Source organism: Zingiber officinale, chromosome 4A (genome assembly GCF_018446385.1).
Source record: "Zingiber officinale cultivar Zhangliang chromosome 4A, Zo_v1.1, whole genome shotgun sequence".
Taxonomy (NCBI): Eukaryota; Viridiplantae; Streptophyta; class Magnoliopsida; order Zingiberales; family Zingiberaceae; genus Zingiber; species Zingiber officinale.
In genome coordinates this window covers 5855807-5871427 of record NC_055992.1, presented here as the reverse complement: position 1 = coordinate 5871427, position 15621 = coordinate 5855807, and the positions used below count along the sequence as shown (strand labels likewise).

General features: G+C 40.8%; 1 protein-coding gene across 3 annotated transcripts; it reads left to right on the top strand.

Moving 5' to 3' along the window:
- Positions 1-74: 74 nt before the first annotated feature.
- LOC121969391 (zinc finger CCCH domain-containing protein 19-like) lies at positions 75-6355 on the top strand. 3 transcript variants are annotated; one of them, XR_006108557.1, is made up of 8 exons: positions 75-458; positions 544-671; positions 2674-2733; positions 2813-2863; positions 2953-3023; positions 3315-3466; positions 3573-6200; positions 6320-6355. XR_006108557.1 is itself a non-coding variant. In XM_042519477.1 (7 exons), the coding sequence occupies exons 1-7, from the start codon at positions 80-82 to the stop codon at positions 4406-4408; spliced, it is 1662 nt and encodes a 553-aa protein (XP_042375411.1). In that variant the 5' UTR covers positions 75-79; the 3' UTR covers positions 4409-6355. The 3 variants fall into 3 exon arrangements, 2 of the variants coding, with proteins under 2 accessions (XP_042375411.1, XP_042375410.1); XM_042519477.1 differs by having other exon boundaries at positions 2813-2848; positions 3573-6355; XM_042519476.1 differs by having other exon boundaries at positions 3573-6355.
- Positions 6356-15621: the final 9266 nt, after the last annotated feature.

Sequence of the window (15621 nt, the reverse complement as noted above, 5' to 3'; positions counted from 1 at the left end):
TATTCTGTGTTTTAAATCGTTAAAAATAGCCACGAGCGCTATTCACCCCTCTCTAGCGCTTTCGATCCATCATTTTGAAATGTTAAAACTCCTCGAGTCACATTTTCTCATAAAAGAGGTAACAACACTAGATAGTGAAGACAAGCAAGGAGGTATAGTAGATCCCGACTCTGACCCAACAAATGCTAAAGCAAATAATGATCCATCCACAAAGTTAACTCTTGATAAGAGACGCAAGGTTCAGAAAAAGGTGGAGGATAAGGAACTTCTAAACAATCTTGATGATTATGCAGCAGTAGATGTTCACAACATTAGCTTAATGTATCTGCGTCGTAATTTAATGGAGAACTTGATTGAGGATGATGAATTTGAGGAGAAAGCAATTGGATCCTTTGTAAGAATAAGGATTTCTGGGCTGGGACAACGGCAATATATGTACCGGTTGGTCCAAGTTATCGGTAGGCTTTACTTGCTACTTAGTATTGATAGATATATATTCGTACATGAGTTCATTAATTTTTGCTGCCTGTATTTTCTGTCCAGGTTCAGGCAAAGCAACAGAACAATACAAAAGTGGAAAGGGGATGACTGATGTAACACTTGAGATACTAAATTTAAACAAGAAGGAGATTATTACAATTGATATCATCTCAAATCAGGAGTTTACCGAGGTAAACTTATCTTTACATAGTTTTTCTTGCTGATGTTCTGTCAATTATTTTTTGCTTGAAGGGGTTTTTCAGTTGCTTATTATTCAATACCTATGTAAAACTTGTGCAAGTATTGATGTGGTGTCTATGGTTTTCTCATGTTATGAACCTTTATACAGAAGAAAATGCTAAGTTCAACTTTGACTCATTGCCAATATGTAAGCTGGCACTCAAAAAATCATTTTCTGATTCTTTATTGCCTATCTTTCGACAAGTTGGTATCGATGCAATTTGAAGGTGTAAGAATAACTGGAGACCAAAAAAATCTATTGAGTTTAATTAAAAGTGATCTATTTGTATATTTATTAAAGATGTATTATTCCATAAAATTCAATGGAGGGATAAAATCTATGTAGCCAGGTCCCAAAATAGTTGGGAACAAAGTTAGCTGATTACTTGACTTCCTATCATTATGACATGGAATAAAATGGAATCTAATGACACTTTGTTTCACAATAATTTGCAAATAAAATATAGTTTTTTTGCACCAAGGGCTCACTTTGTATTATGTGATTTATTTTTCTTTTCATTTTTCATGATTACCAAAATCAGCATCAGGGTTACATGGTCAAAAAATCTAAGTATTGCTCATATTGTAACAGACGGATTGGTGAAATCAGCATTATGAAAAATTAAAAGAATAGAATAACCAAATAGTTTCATACATGATAATACAAGATAACAGATAATGATCAATTATAACCCCTTTTATTGGTGTCAGCTGATTTTGACAACTATGAAGCTCGTCCTCAAATGATCATCACATCTCAAGAAATTTCAATGCCTATCTTTAAGACCAGAGGAATAAATAGACTTGCTTTCTTGGATCTTAATTTTTGTAGACATGGAATATCCTATCTTCATTATCCTGATATCTTGCTCTAACATTTTAATTGGTTATATGGACATATAATGTCCTGCCATTGGTTATGCTGATATCTTACCTAACTTGTTTTTCCGTTCTATACCCTCTTGTATAATCAGTTTTTAACCTGATGACTTACAATTGGTGTTATTGGTCTGTATTAATTGAACTTTGGCATTCCCCCATCAGTCAAAAGTTTTTTATTATTTAAATCTTGCGATGGTGAGGTACTGGTTTCTGAATCACTGTGATTGACCTTGGTTCGGAAGTTTAAATTCTCTCTCTCTGTTAATACTATCATAAGGAGACACACCACTAGCTATCACTGGTTACTTCCTGCACATACAATCGCTGTCAAGAGACAAAAGCAGTGGGGCACCCACACTTTTTGAGTATATCCTCTTCCTGGTTTAAGCAATCTTGAGTACAATTCAAAAATTCTAAATTATTTGATTAAAAATATTATTGTTATTAAATAAATTAATAATAAGATTAACTTAGCCTTATGTTTCCTTAGATTCTGATATAATTTATTTGGAATTATATGTTAAGTTTTGTCATGTCCTCATACTTGTTTTCGTAATCCAGATTCTTTTCTATTTAGTTTTTGCAATCCTCCTTATATAAAATGATGTATTGAACACTTAAATCCATACTTGTGTCAAATACTCGTGTTTAAATGTGTGCAACAGAGCTAGTTACATTGTTTGGTTTGTTAAATGCCTATGATTTATTTTAGGGTTGGAATCCTACCAACTTTTTCTTCACAGTAATATTGAACAGTATGATTTGCACCACAGAAATATTTATCTTAATTTTTTTTTTCACATTTTGAAATTTATATCAATATGTATCTGGCAAACATGTTATCATGAAAATTCTCTCATAAGACAACTTGATGACCTTTCTCTTCGAAGGTTTTTATCCTTAATTAGAAGATATTAAGTTTAGTAGCTCTTTGGAATCCTTAATGGTCCTATAATAGTTGGCTTATCTACTACTCTGCCTCTTTTGAGTTGTTATATAAAAGGCAAATAAGTTACTATTTGACTGGACAATATGTTGTCTGTCATGCCTGATAAGATCATGTTCTTGTAGGAGGAATGCAAACGCTTAAGGCAGAGCATTAAATGTGGGTTTATTGGACGACTAACAGTGGTATAACTCTGTTTGGTTATCATTGTATTATTAGATTTCAAACAGAATAAATGTCATGGTTTTTGTTTTCATTATTTAGGGAGAAGTTCTGGAGAAGGCAATGTCTCTCCAACATGTAAGAGTAAATGATGTATCTTCCTCTGAAGTTCTTTTTGATGTTCAATTTTTTTTCCCCCCGTTTTTTCTGAAAAGCTACAAACATTTTTATTGTTTATTCAGTGGTTGGAAAGTGAGAAATCGAGGCTTGGTCATCTTCATGATCGTGCTAGTGAAAAAGACCGCCGGAAAGAATATCCTTTGCTGCAAACTATTCTTATTGGGAAGTATATCTTCTAAACCCTGCTGCTTATCAGAATAGTAATAGCTTTCATTGTTTTTTTTGAATCACTGAATGGATCCACATATCTGGGTCAGGCTGGTCTAGGTGCGGGAAAGAAATTGCTGAATGGATTGGGCAGAATGCAATTGAATCCCAAGACCATTTGCATGCTTCACTGCTAATTTGCATGCCACCCATTGTCTGATCATAGTTACTCTATATTAGTAATGTGTATATTGGTACCACCTTAACTTTCCTCCACGCTTAGAGAATGTGTGGAGAAGCTACAACTGTTGAACACGCCTGAAGAGCCAGACCGCAGGCTGAATGAAGCCCCTGATATACACACCGACCCACATATGGACCCAGACTTTGAGTCTGCAGCGGAAGAAGAGGCAGATGTGGGAAAGCATGGTATAGTACAACTTGGCAGTTCATATCTTTTATCTCAAACCTCATATCAATTTTTCCTTTTGTTATTTATAATTATAAAATTATAAATTGATTGTTGAGCATGCAGATTTCTATGACAAGTTGAGAGAATCTTCTTTCACTAGGAATGGGAGGGAGGTAAAGTCTCCTGGGAAAGGAGCTTCAACTGAAAATTGGAGTAGTTTCCGGAAAAACTCAAACGTTTGGGAGTCAAACAGAAGTTCTCAAATTCAAGTTAGGCCTTTGTCAGATTCCTTTTCTGGGAGACGTGTTGATGCAACTGATTTTTCCTTGAACCAGTCTAATGACACGCGCCAGCTAGTTTCTGAGGTTCCAAAAAATTGTGTACTTGCAAGTGCACCAGATGGCAGTCTGTACAACGAGAAGCATCTTTCAATGGAACAATCATCTGAGGGTCCGCATGGTAATCAAAAGGCATCATTGCCAGTTGGGAATGCAACTAAATCAAACACAAGTGAATCAGAAACGATTTGGCATTATAAAGATCCATCCGCAAGAATCCAAGGACCATTTTCAATGTCTCAATTGCGCAAGTGGAGTACAACTGGATACTTCCCTCCTAATTTGATGATTTGGAGAACTTCTGATAAGCCTGAGGACTCTATCACGTTGACTGATGCAATGGCAGGGAAATTTGAGAAAGATTTACCTGAGTGGGAACCTCCTTCTAAGAACACTGAGGACTTAGTTGATGTTTCACCTACTCCATTTAGTGTGGAAGGAAATTCAGAAAGTGTTCGGAGAGGAAGTAAGGAAAATACACAAAAGGTGAAGCCTTCTTCCTGGTCATCTACAAACGTGGATGCCCCTTCCAGCACATCACCAAATGCTGCCAATATTAGGGTTGGACAAGGACAAAAAAAAAACCAATTGAGTCACAGCCTAATAGTCAGTACTATGTGAATTCTCAATTCAATAGCAACTCTACAAGTAATCAATTATCCAGTACCATTACAAATATCTCACTAAATGACTCGTATCAGCTGAGAAATGATTCTTCCAATGTACCTACTCTGACTTCACAACCAAGCAGCCAAGGTTGGTCAAATGCCAAAGGTTTTGCAAATAAACATATGGCACCTAATGTTTCTGTCCATTACACGGCTTCAGGCTGGGTTACTCCTACAGGAGGCATGGAGGAAATAGTGTTTTTAAGAAATATGGCAAATTCATTAACAGAACCTGGTTCGGGCTACACAGTTTGTGCCTGATCAAGCTGTTGTTCGAGATGGCGGAAAATCTCTTCACGTTGCATCTGTTCTGGAACCTGAAATGAAGAGGCCCCGGACCCATGAAGGAGCAGCAAATGAGACGAGTTTTTCTGAATATAATCAAGCAGCCTCTCAGTCGGCTGACCAGAGTCAAATTCTTCTCACACATGATCAAAACCACCCTGGAAAACATTCACTGACAACACAAGGTAGATCATCCGATGGTATTGGACCAACTAATGATCCTGTTGCCTGTGTTCAAATTGTGACTTCACAAAAGTTTGAAACACCTGATGTCAGTACACCCTCAGTCGATGCAACTAGAAAATTATTTGTTCAAACAGATGCTTCAGAGTCTATCTTAGCTCAGAGATCACAAGCTTCTGCAGCTCCAAATTCTGAGCTTCTGAATCCAGCAAACTTTGAAATTCCAATACACATGAGCAACACTTATAATCAAATGCCATCATCGAACATGGCACCTTATGGTTGGAGCTCTGCTCCCAATTCTGCTGCAGCTAGCAACGATAATACCCAATTGCTCTGTTCTAATGGTTCTAACCCACCATCTTCACAGTTTGGATCAAATGCCAATATCATATCTGTAAAACCAACACAGATGGGATTTGTTAATGGATCTAATATTCAAAACTCAATATTTCCGATGGCTTCACAAAACCCAAGCACAAATCCAGGTTCTACACAAGGGACTGGAAGTTGGACAGCAGTGCCTCAAGGAAACATGAACATTGGCTGGGGAATGGTAGCTCAGAACAATATGAATATGCCTTGGGGACAGACTACTCAAACACTTGCAGATTTTAACATGTGTTCGGGGGTACAAAATCAGGTAAATCCTATGGTGAACCCTGGTTGGGCTGCACCGGCACCGGCACCGGGAAACACAAATATGAATGCAGGTTGGGTAGCCCCAGCAATGGGTAACACAAATCAAACTCCTGGATGGGGAGCTCAATTGCAGGGAAATTTTCCCATGAATCCCGTTTGGCCCATGTTTATGCCAGGACAGCCAAACCCTAGCCCTGGCTGGGTAGCTCCGCTACAGCCAAACACATGCCACACTATGGAAACATCTGCACAAGCCATGAACATGAATCCGGCTTGGGGACCAGGACAAGGAAATATTAAGCCTTCAATGAATCCACCTGTTGGAAATCCTCAGAGCTTTAGTAGTCAACCACCGCAAGTGAATCCACCAGTTGGAAATCCTCAGAGCTTTAGTAGTCAGCCACCCCAGGTGAATCCACCAGTTAGAAATCCTCAGAGCTTTAGTAGTCAACCACCCCAGGCTGGAGACGGGCGTACAGGCCAGGGTGACAACCCGAGGGCCAATGACTCGAGACAACCAAATCCGAGGTCATCATGGAACAGGATGCAGCCTGGAGGATCATCAGCTCCCCCAAGAGGGAACACAGGCGTGTGCTGGTTTCATGAGATGGGGAACTGCAAGAAGGGAGCATCATGTAAGTATTTCCATTCATGATTTCAGAAAGAATCTAAAGCATCTTTATCTTATTTTGTTTTCTTTAGGCCTATTTCTGTATGCATTTAAGTTGTATTTTGTGGTGCATGTAAAATTTAGATGAAGTTGAAAGATCTTAAAAGTTGTCACCCATTACTCCCCTCTCTCTACTTGATGAATGATGTTTGGTATGTTCCTGGCATCTTTAATGAATGCTCTGATCGCCCAAGTGGCCCGAACTAGTAACTACACATGTTGAAGACTCAAAAGTTGCTCATGATATCCGGTAACTGGCATGTACCATTCATAATTAGTCGTGAGCATTGGAATTTTTTTTGCAGTTTCAGTGTTTTGGATACTTTGCTCAGGAATTATGTTGGATTTTTTAGCATTGGATTCCAGTTTAATGTTTGGGTGAAAATGATCGATTATACGGTGTGACTAGGATCTCATAATGTTCTTGGCTCCTTCAGGACGTTTGTATTCGTCAATTGTACTGTTTAACTTGTAAAATTGGAGGTATTGCAGGTTTGAAACATTGAATTCATATTAGTTTTGTGCGTAGCCTCGCTGCGCCTAGGCGCAAGGCGCAACTAAAGGAGTCTCTTGTGCCTATGCGCTTTGTGATATTGATCTCGGGAAATTGATGGAGATTAAATTGTATAAATCTGAAACATTCGGTGATGGAATATGATCATGATTTTGATGGTTTAATTATTTGAGTATAACTTATTTATTTGCTATGATTTTTTTAATATTTAACGGATTATAAGTTTTATTGATGAAATATTTTGATAAAAATTTTCTATATATATTTGAATTATAAAATTTTATATCCAGAGTGTCTTATTCAATAAAGCCTATGCTTCACCTTATGCTATGCGTCTTAGATCCTATACACTTAGATTTTTGAACGTGTCATGCCTTAAATAATTATATTTTTAAGTTCATAATATGTTGAGGTTCTTTTTCAATTTGTATATGAATATATGTTACTATTCATTTTTTTTTTTTTTTTTGGCCTCGGTCAATATAATTAGTACTTACATATGATATTTATGCAATAGGTCATGAAATCCATTCTCAATATGGTATTACGAGTTAACTTATGCAAATGGTCACTGTACTAGGTAAAATTTATCATGATTTATTTCCCTTCCAAATGATATGGGACAGTTCTCGAAGAGTCCGAGGTGAGGATTATTCCTTTTACTTTAACCAATTTTTTATAGTTTTTGGTAAAATGTCATTGTCGTGCCTTGAAGAAAAAAAAAAGTTAACATATGGTTTGATTAATTTGCTGCGTTAGAGGAACAACTTTGGAAATCATATCTGATACGGTGCATGATAGTGCGGCCCTAGGGAGGGATAGGGCGATCAGAAGTCAAGAGGACGTGGCGGTCAGAAGTCAAGAGGACGTGGTGGTCAGAAGTTAAGAGGACGTGGCTGTCAGAATTCAAGGGGACGTATCAGTCAGAAGTTAAGGAAATCGGACATGGAATGCAAGTCGGGAATTACAGGATAGGAAATGCAGGTATGGAAGCGTAAGATAGAATATATAGGTTAGGAAATACGGGTCAGGAAATACAGGACATGGAATGCAAGTCGGGAATTACAAGACAGGAAATGCGGGTATTGACGAATGAGACAAGGTGTACAAGTCAAGAAGTGTAGGTCAGGAAATGTAGGTCGGAAATTACAAGACAGGTAATACTAGTCAGGACGCGTAAGACAGCAATGCGGGTCAGGAATGGCAGGACAGGAAATACGGAGCAGGATCTATAGGACTGAATATGCAGGTCAGGATGTACAGTGCGGGAAACAGGTCAAGCCTTACAAGGATGGACATAGGGCAGGAGTTACAGGGCTAGAAGCGCAGGTTAGTATTTAGAGGGTTAGAATCACAGGTCAGGATTTACAGGGCTGGACATGCAGGTCAGGATTGGTAGGGCTGGAAGTGCAGGTTAATATTTACAGGGCTGGACATGCAGGTCAGGATTGCAGGGCTGGAAGCGCAGGTTAGTATTTACAGGGCTAGAAGCACAGGTCAGGGTTTATAGGGCTAGACATGCAAGTCAGGATTTGCGGGGCTGGAAGCGCAGGTAAAAGGAACTTAATCAAGTTGAGCGGACGTTACACGACAAGCAAGCCAAGGAATCATAACCACCTGTCAAGGAATAACTGCTACGCGTCAGGGAATATGCCGATGGTCGGAGATGCTTCACTAAAGAAATGCTCCCATAACTAGTGGTGGAAGGCCACGTGTCATTCGTTACTAGACAAGCTCTGACACCCGACATTCCCTGACACCTGTCAGGTTCCAAAAGTACTCACTGACATATAAAAAGGGAAACTCTCTCTCTTACGCAGGTACGCTCACTCGTCATTTGACACTCGTCCTTTACTTTTCCTTTCTGTTTTACTGTTCTTCTGAGGAAAAAGTATCTGACTTGAGCGTCAAAGAGCCTGCTCCGGGGACTTTTTCCCTGGTTCTTGGTCTCTAATGCTCCGTGTGCTCGTCTGAGTGTGCACAGAGATCTTTCCACTCGGCCTTCATCGTCATCGCCCCATCATCCGCTCATGGGAACTCTTTTCCGCAGAACCGCCTCATCAGAAGACCTCGGTTGTCTCCCGTCAACGCTAGCGACAGTAGCACCGGCCTCCGTCTGACTCAGCTTCCGGACGGGATCAATTTGGCGCCGTCTGTGGAAACACATCTGCCTATTTTAGAATGTGAAGATGGAGGATTCCGGTAGAATCAACGTGACTATGACTGCAGGAGAATATGAACTGTTCAAGGAAGCCAAGAGGCAGGCCGCTTCCGAAAAACAAACCACTGTCTCTCGACCGCGTAAGCTACCCGAAGCATCTAAAGAGCCAGTCCACATCTTGGATCGAGGCTCTAAGAGAAAGCAGTCTGAGGAGTTTCCCCCAGCCTTCTACCAAGAACCTGACCTAGGATATTATCAGCCTGGTCCCCATGGCCATAGTCTCAAGAAAGAGCAACCACCAATTTCTATGGCCGAAAGTTCTCTTCCTCGAGATTCAAGGAAGGGGAAAGCCATAATTCTTCGGGAAGAGCCCCGCACTGAACCTGATGAGAAGGTGCCCTTTTCCCCAAGGATATTAGAAGAAAAGTTACCCAAGGGTTACAAACCCCCGACTATCAAGGAATATGATAGCGGCAAGGACACAAAAGACCATCTTCGCAAATTTAGAAACGCAACGCTGTTACACCAGTATAGTGATGCTGTCAAATGCTGGGTATTTCTAAATACTCTATATGGCTCGGCACAAAAATGATTTGATGGACTGCCATACGGGTCCATCACATGCTTTCAAGATTTCAAGACCGTCTTCCTGCGTCATTTCGCTAGCAACAGGAAATACCAAAAAATAGACCACTGTCTCTTCGTGTGGGCCGAGCCCTTAAGAAGTTACATTAGGTGTTTCAATCAAGTGGCTCAGGATATTCCGTCAGCCACTTCAGAGATATTAATGAGCGTCTTCTCCCATGGGTTGGTAGAAGGAGAGTTCTTCCGGGATCTTATTCGAGATCCAGTAAAGAATTTCGATGGGATGTTGGAGAGGGTTGCCAGCTACATCAACATGGAGGAGGCTCAAGCGGCGTGAAGGAAAGCCGACCGAGCGCCCTCTACTGCTAACAAGCAAGAAAAGTGTGTGCCTCAACAACCGGCTCAGCCACTTCCTCGTGTTCGGGAAGTTAGACCTTTCTTCCCACCCGGTCAGGATGCCCGACCGACACCACGAGTTACAACGGTTCACGCTCACCAACCTGCTCCTTGGGGCCCCCGGTGCTGCACTTATCATATATCTCATACGCATGCCACTAATAATTGTTTTCAGTTCGCCTGTAACTCTCAGCGTGCTGTAGAGCTGGGCTAGCCACCTCCTGAGTTAGCTCCCTAAGTACAAAGAATGATGGAGGATCAACTTGCTGCGGCTGGTCAAACAGGTCGGCCTCATCCCAACCTGGCCGGGCCAAGTACCCAGCAACCCGATCGGGGTGGGGAGCAAGGAGAAGCCCGTGAAGCAGAAAATCGGGGCAATGCTGCCGTCCGAGAGATAGGCATGATCTCTGGAGGGCCTACAGATGAAGATTCTGGCAGGGCACACAAGTCCCATGAGCGTCGCCTGGAGATACATGCCGTCGGATGCAGTAAGGAACAAGTTGTTGGCCCTATTATCAGCTTCGGACCACAAGATCTCGAAGGTCTAGAGCTGTCCCATGATGATGCCCTCATCATCAAGGCTGTCATTGTCAACAGCCGAGTGGCCAGGGTTTTTGTTGACACCGGAAGCTCGGTCAATGTACTATTCTGATTTGCATTTGAAGAAATACAAATTGATGCCAACGAACTTTAGCCAGTGACTACCTCTCTGTATGGGTTCACCAGCAATGAGGTAAGACCCACGGGCCAGATTAAGTTGGCCATATCCTTGGGCAGCGACCCATTGGTGCGTACCAGAAGGAGCACCTTCATAGTGGTAGACTCCCCCTCATCCTATAATGTCATTCTCGGCAGACTGGCACTGCATGAATTCCGAGCTGCCGTATCTACATTTCATCAAAAAATCAAGTTCTCCATGGGAGATCAGGTTGGGGAAGTTAGAGGAGAGCAACTGGTCTCTCACAGATGTTATGTGGATACAGTCAAGGTGGAGGCTCGTAAAGTGCAAAGGGTCTTGGATAGGGGCGTCCATACCATTCAAGAGGAGCCTCTTCTCATGGCAGAAGAACCCATTCCTTGGGAGGTCCAATTGCATCCTGGACAGCCAGAAAGCCTCACCCGCATAGTAAGTGACCTACCTCCCAACCTCAAAGAAGAGCTGATTCAATGCTTGGTCCGCAACCGAGACGTTTTTGCCTGGTCTCCAGAGGAGTTACCGGGGATCAGACCTGAGGTGACTGAGTATAAATTACATCTTTTGCCTGATTCCCGACCAGTCAAGCAGAAAAAGAGGAATTTCTCGGCCGATCAGAATAAGATCATTCGAGCTGAAGTGGATTAGCTCAGGAAAGCAGGCCACGTCAAGGAAGTGTAATTCCCGTCCTGACTATCTAATGTTGTCCTGGTGGCCAAGCCTAACAATAAGTGGAGGGTTTGCATCGACTTCAGATATCTCAACCACACCAGCCCCAAAGATTGTTATCCCCTCCCCAGAATCGATCAAATGGTGGACTCAACGGCTGGATGTGAGTGGATTTGCATGCTGGATGCCTATCAAGGATATCATCAGATTCCCTTGGCCATGGAAGATCATCAAGAAATGGTCAGTTTCATCACAGCTGATGGTACCTTCTGTTACACAGTCATGCCTTTTGGGTTAAGGAATGCATGAGCTACCTATCAAAGAATGATGGACAAGATCTTCCGAGAGCAGATTGGGCGCAATGTGGAGGTCTATGTTGACGACATACTCATCAAGTCCCCTTTGGCCACAAACCTAATCACCGATGTGGAGGAAACTTGTGCAACCCTCCGACAGTATGGATTAAAATTGAATCCATTAAAGTGCTTGTTCGGTGCTAAGGGAGGGAAGTTCTTAGGATATCTGGTGACTGAACGGGGAATTGAAGTCAATCCAAAAAGGTTCAGGTACTCCGAGATATGTAAATTCCGTAAAACCTGAAGGAGACACAGAAGCTAGTGGGCAGGATAACAGCTCTATCCAGGTTTATCTCCTGATCTGCTAATCGAGCGGCTCCCTTCTTCAAAGTTCTTAGGAAAGCTGCCAAATTCCAATGGAATGATGAATGCACGCAAGCCTTTGAAGAGCTAAAGAAGTATCTAGAGACCTTGCCTTCTTTGTTCAAACCCATTACGGGAAAACCGCTTTGGGTTTATCTGTCAGTGACCCCTGAGGCCGTGGGGGCCGTGTTGGTGAAAGAACAGGACAATGTACAACGGTCCGTGTATTTCTTCAGCCATCTATTGAAGGGGGCTGAGACTCGATATACAACCTTGAAAAAGTTAGTCTATAGATTGGTGCTCATGGCTCGTCGCTTGAGGCCTTACTTCTTAGCGCATCCCATCACCGTCTTAACTAACAGTACAATGGGTAAGGCCTTGACTAATGTGGAAGTAGCAGGTCAGCTCATTAAATGGGCTACTGAACTGGGAGAGTATGACATACAATATCAACCTCGCACAGCCATTAAAGCACAAGCTTTGGCAGATTTTTTAACAGAAATCCATCAAACAGATTTTGAAAAAACTTGGAAGGTCTACGTGGACGAGTCGACCACTCAACAGGGAAGCGGGGTAAGAATATTGTTGATATCTCCTCAGGGGGATATACTGCAGCTAGCTATTCAGTTGAACTTCAGAGCCACTAACAATGAGGCAGAGTATGAAGCCCCGCTGCCTGGACTACAGGCAACACGGCATGTGGGGGCAACCCGAGTAACAGTTTATTCAGATTCCCAATTGGTGACTCAGCAAGTAGCGGGCCATTTCAAGATGACTAGCGACAAGTTACGATTATATCAAGAAGCATATGAAAAAAATGAAGAAGGGATTCAAAGAGGTCACAGTAACCAAAATCCCCAAGTCAGAAAATAAAAGAGCCGACGAGTTAGCCAAAATGACCAGTTCTTTGACTACCTGGATATTGGATAAATCAATAGCACAGACCTTCCTCATATCTCAAATAGATCTTCAGAATAACGTGCAGAAGCCTATTGATTGGAGGCGCCGATGGTTAGTTATTTGCAACGCGGTATCCTGCCAACGGACCCAGAGGAAGCACGACTGGTTAGGAAAAAGACTCACGCTTACACTATGATAGGGGATCAATTATATAAGCGAGCATTTTCCAGACCACTGCTCAAGTGTTTAGCAACAAAAGAAGCAGGGCACACTTTGCAGGAGATACATTTGGGATGTTGTGGTAATCACGCAGGAGGCAGGACGTTAGCTCGGAAGGTATTGTTGGCCGATTATTTTTGGTCTACCCTGCAAAAGGATGCTCAACGGCTGGTAAACACTTGCCTATCCTGGCAGAAACATCAGAATCTAACACATCATCCTACTGAGCTGCTGAAAACATCTATAGTTTCATGTCCCTTTGATCAGTGGGGCATGGACATCGTAGGACCATTTCCCATGGCGCCCGGTCAAAAACACTTCCTACTGGTGGCTATAGATTACTTTTCTAAGTAGGTAGAGGCCGAGGTCATGGCCAGAGTCACGGAGGGAGTTGTCATCCAGTTCCTATGGATAAATATTCTCTGCAGATTTGGCATTCCTCATAAACTGGTATCGGACAATGACTGACAGTTTAAAGGGCGGAGGATTCAGACCTGGTGTCAAGGGTTCGACATTACTCAAGCTTTTACATCTGTGGCGTATCCGCAGAGCAATGGACAAACGGAGGTGGTCAACCGGGAAATTGTCCGAGGATTGAAAGTGAAACTAGATCATGTCGGAGGCGACTGGGTTGAAGAACTGCCAAGTATTCTATGGGCTTATCAGACAACCCTCGAGAGAGCACAAGGCTCACTCCATTCCATCTGGTATATGGCAATGAAGCAGTGGTGCCCATAGAAGTGGGAGTGCCCTCGGTAAGAAGGATGTTGTACGATGAAGGGAATGTAAAGCGACGACTATCAGAACCGGATTTTATCAGCGAAGTCTGTGAACGAACAATGGCTAGGTTAGAAGCGTATCGACAGAGGATGAGACAAAACTACAATAGGCGAGTGATTCCTCGGTTCTTCGGAAAAGGGGACTTGGTCTGGATTGATCCTGCCAAACATCAACTAAGAATGTGATTTTAAATATACTATCAATTAATACTTATGCATATTTTTTTTATATATAACAATTTGTTGAACTTGGACTTAGACTTACCCGATGACGTTACCGTTGTGCCTGTTGAAGTCGCCGTTGTTGCCCAGAGACACCGACCCAACTAAATTATAAAGATAAATTACTTTGCCATCTCCCTTGTTGTAGGAGGAAATGATTTTTTTCAACTATAAGAAGAAAATGCTATTTCTTCTTCTATGCTGTGAATGATTTTTTTTTTAAACTCTTCTTCATATGTTTTAATGAAATTTAGATTTAATAGGTCATATTTCTAAACAAAGCCTTCTATGTTCTTCCTTTATCTGATATGTTTTCAATTTTAATTTGTTCAACTCATATAGAATCTCATCTCTGAACATGTCTATACCACTTCAATTTATTTTTCTCAGATTTATTGTTTATATTTTTAAATTATTAAATTTTTATTTATATTTTTTAAGTGACCTTCACATAATAATATCTATTGGATAATTAATTTTTTATTTGTATGGTTTCCCTCACCATATAAACGATTAATATCAAAATCTTTTATTTTTTTATCTAAGCCGCATATTATTACTTCACTCTATTATAAAAACTCTTCTGCCTAATCTTAAATAGCCGAGAAATGAAATAAACCATTTACACTTTTTTTTTTCGTTTTAATTGTTTTTTTTCCAATTGACACCTGTTGCAATGGAAGAGAAATAAAATAAAACCATATTTTTTTTTTATTTTCTTTCTCAATAACAACGGGTTGCAAAAAAAAAAAATACGTGGTGTTACTTTTTTTTAAATAATATTAATAAATTACGTGGTTGTAAATATAAATAAATTTTATTTTTATAATTTTATATTTATATTAATTTTTGTACCAACTCCGCAAATGACGACCGGTCATGGTCGGTCCCAAGCCCGGATAAAGGAGAAGGGTTGTGTTAAGTTACCAGCCAGCGTTAAAACTATTACAAATATTCAATGAATGGATCTATTAAACTATTGTACTAATGCTAGTTGTTTTCTAGAAGGAACATGTTGCAAGGTCCGACTGTAATGTCTTGACAAGGACCACTACATCTCCAGAACTCGGGTGTAATGCTAATATGCCAGAGTTCGCATTACAGAGTCCGACTATAACGTCTCGGCAAAAACCGCTACATCTCCATGAGAACTTGGGCATAGTGTTAGATAGGCAAAAATTCTTACACCATAAGTTAGATAAGAACAAATATGATAGGAAAACTAATAATCTAAGATTTAGAACATGAAATATAGGGACTCTCACTGGTAAATCAATAGATGTAGTAGATATGATGATTAGGAGAAGAATTAATATTTTGTGTGTATAAGAGACAAAATGGATAGGCGAGAAGATAAAAATGATAGAGAACTCAAGTTTTAAGTTATGATACACTGAAAAGAGTAAAACAAGAAATAGAGTGAGTATTATTGTAGATAGTTTGTTAAAGGATGAAGTTGTAAAATTAGTTATAAAAGGGGATATAATTATAGCCCTTAAGATAATAGGGGCGAAAGAAACTATGAACATAATTAATGTATATGCATCACAAGTAGAATTAGATGAAGTTACCAAATTAAGGTTTTGGG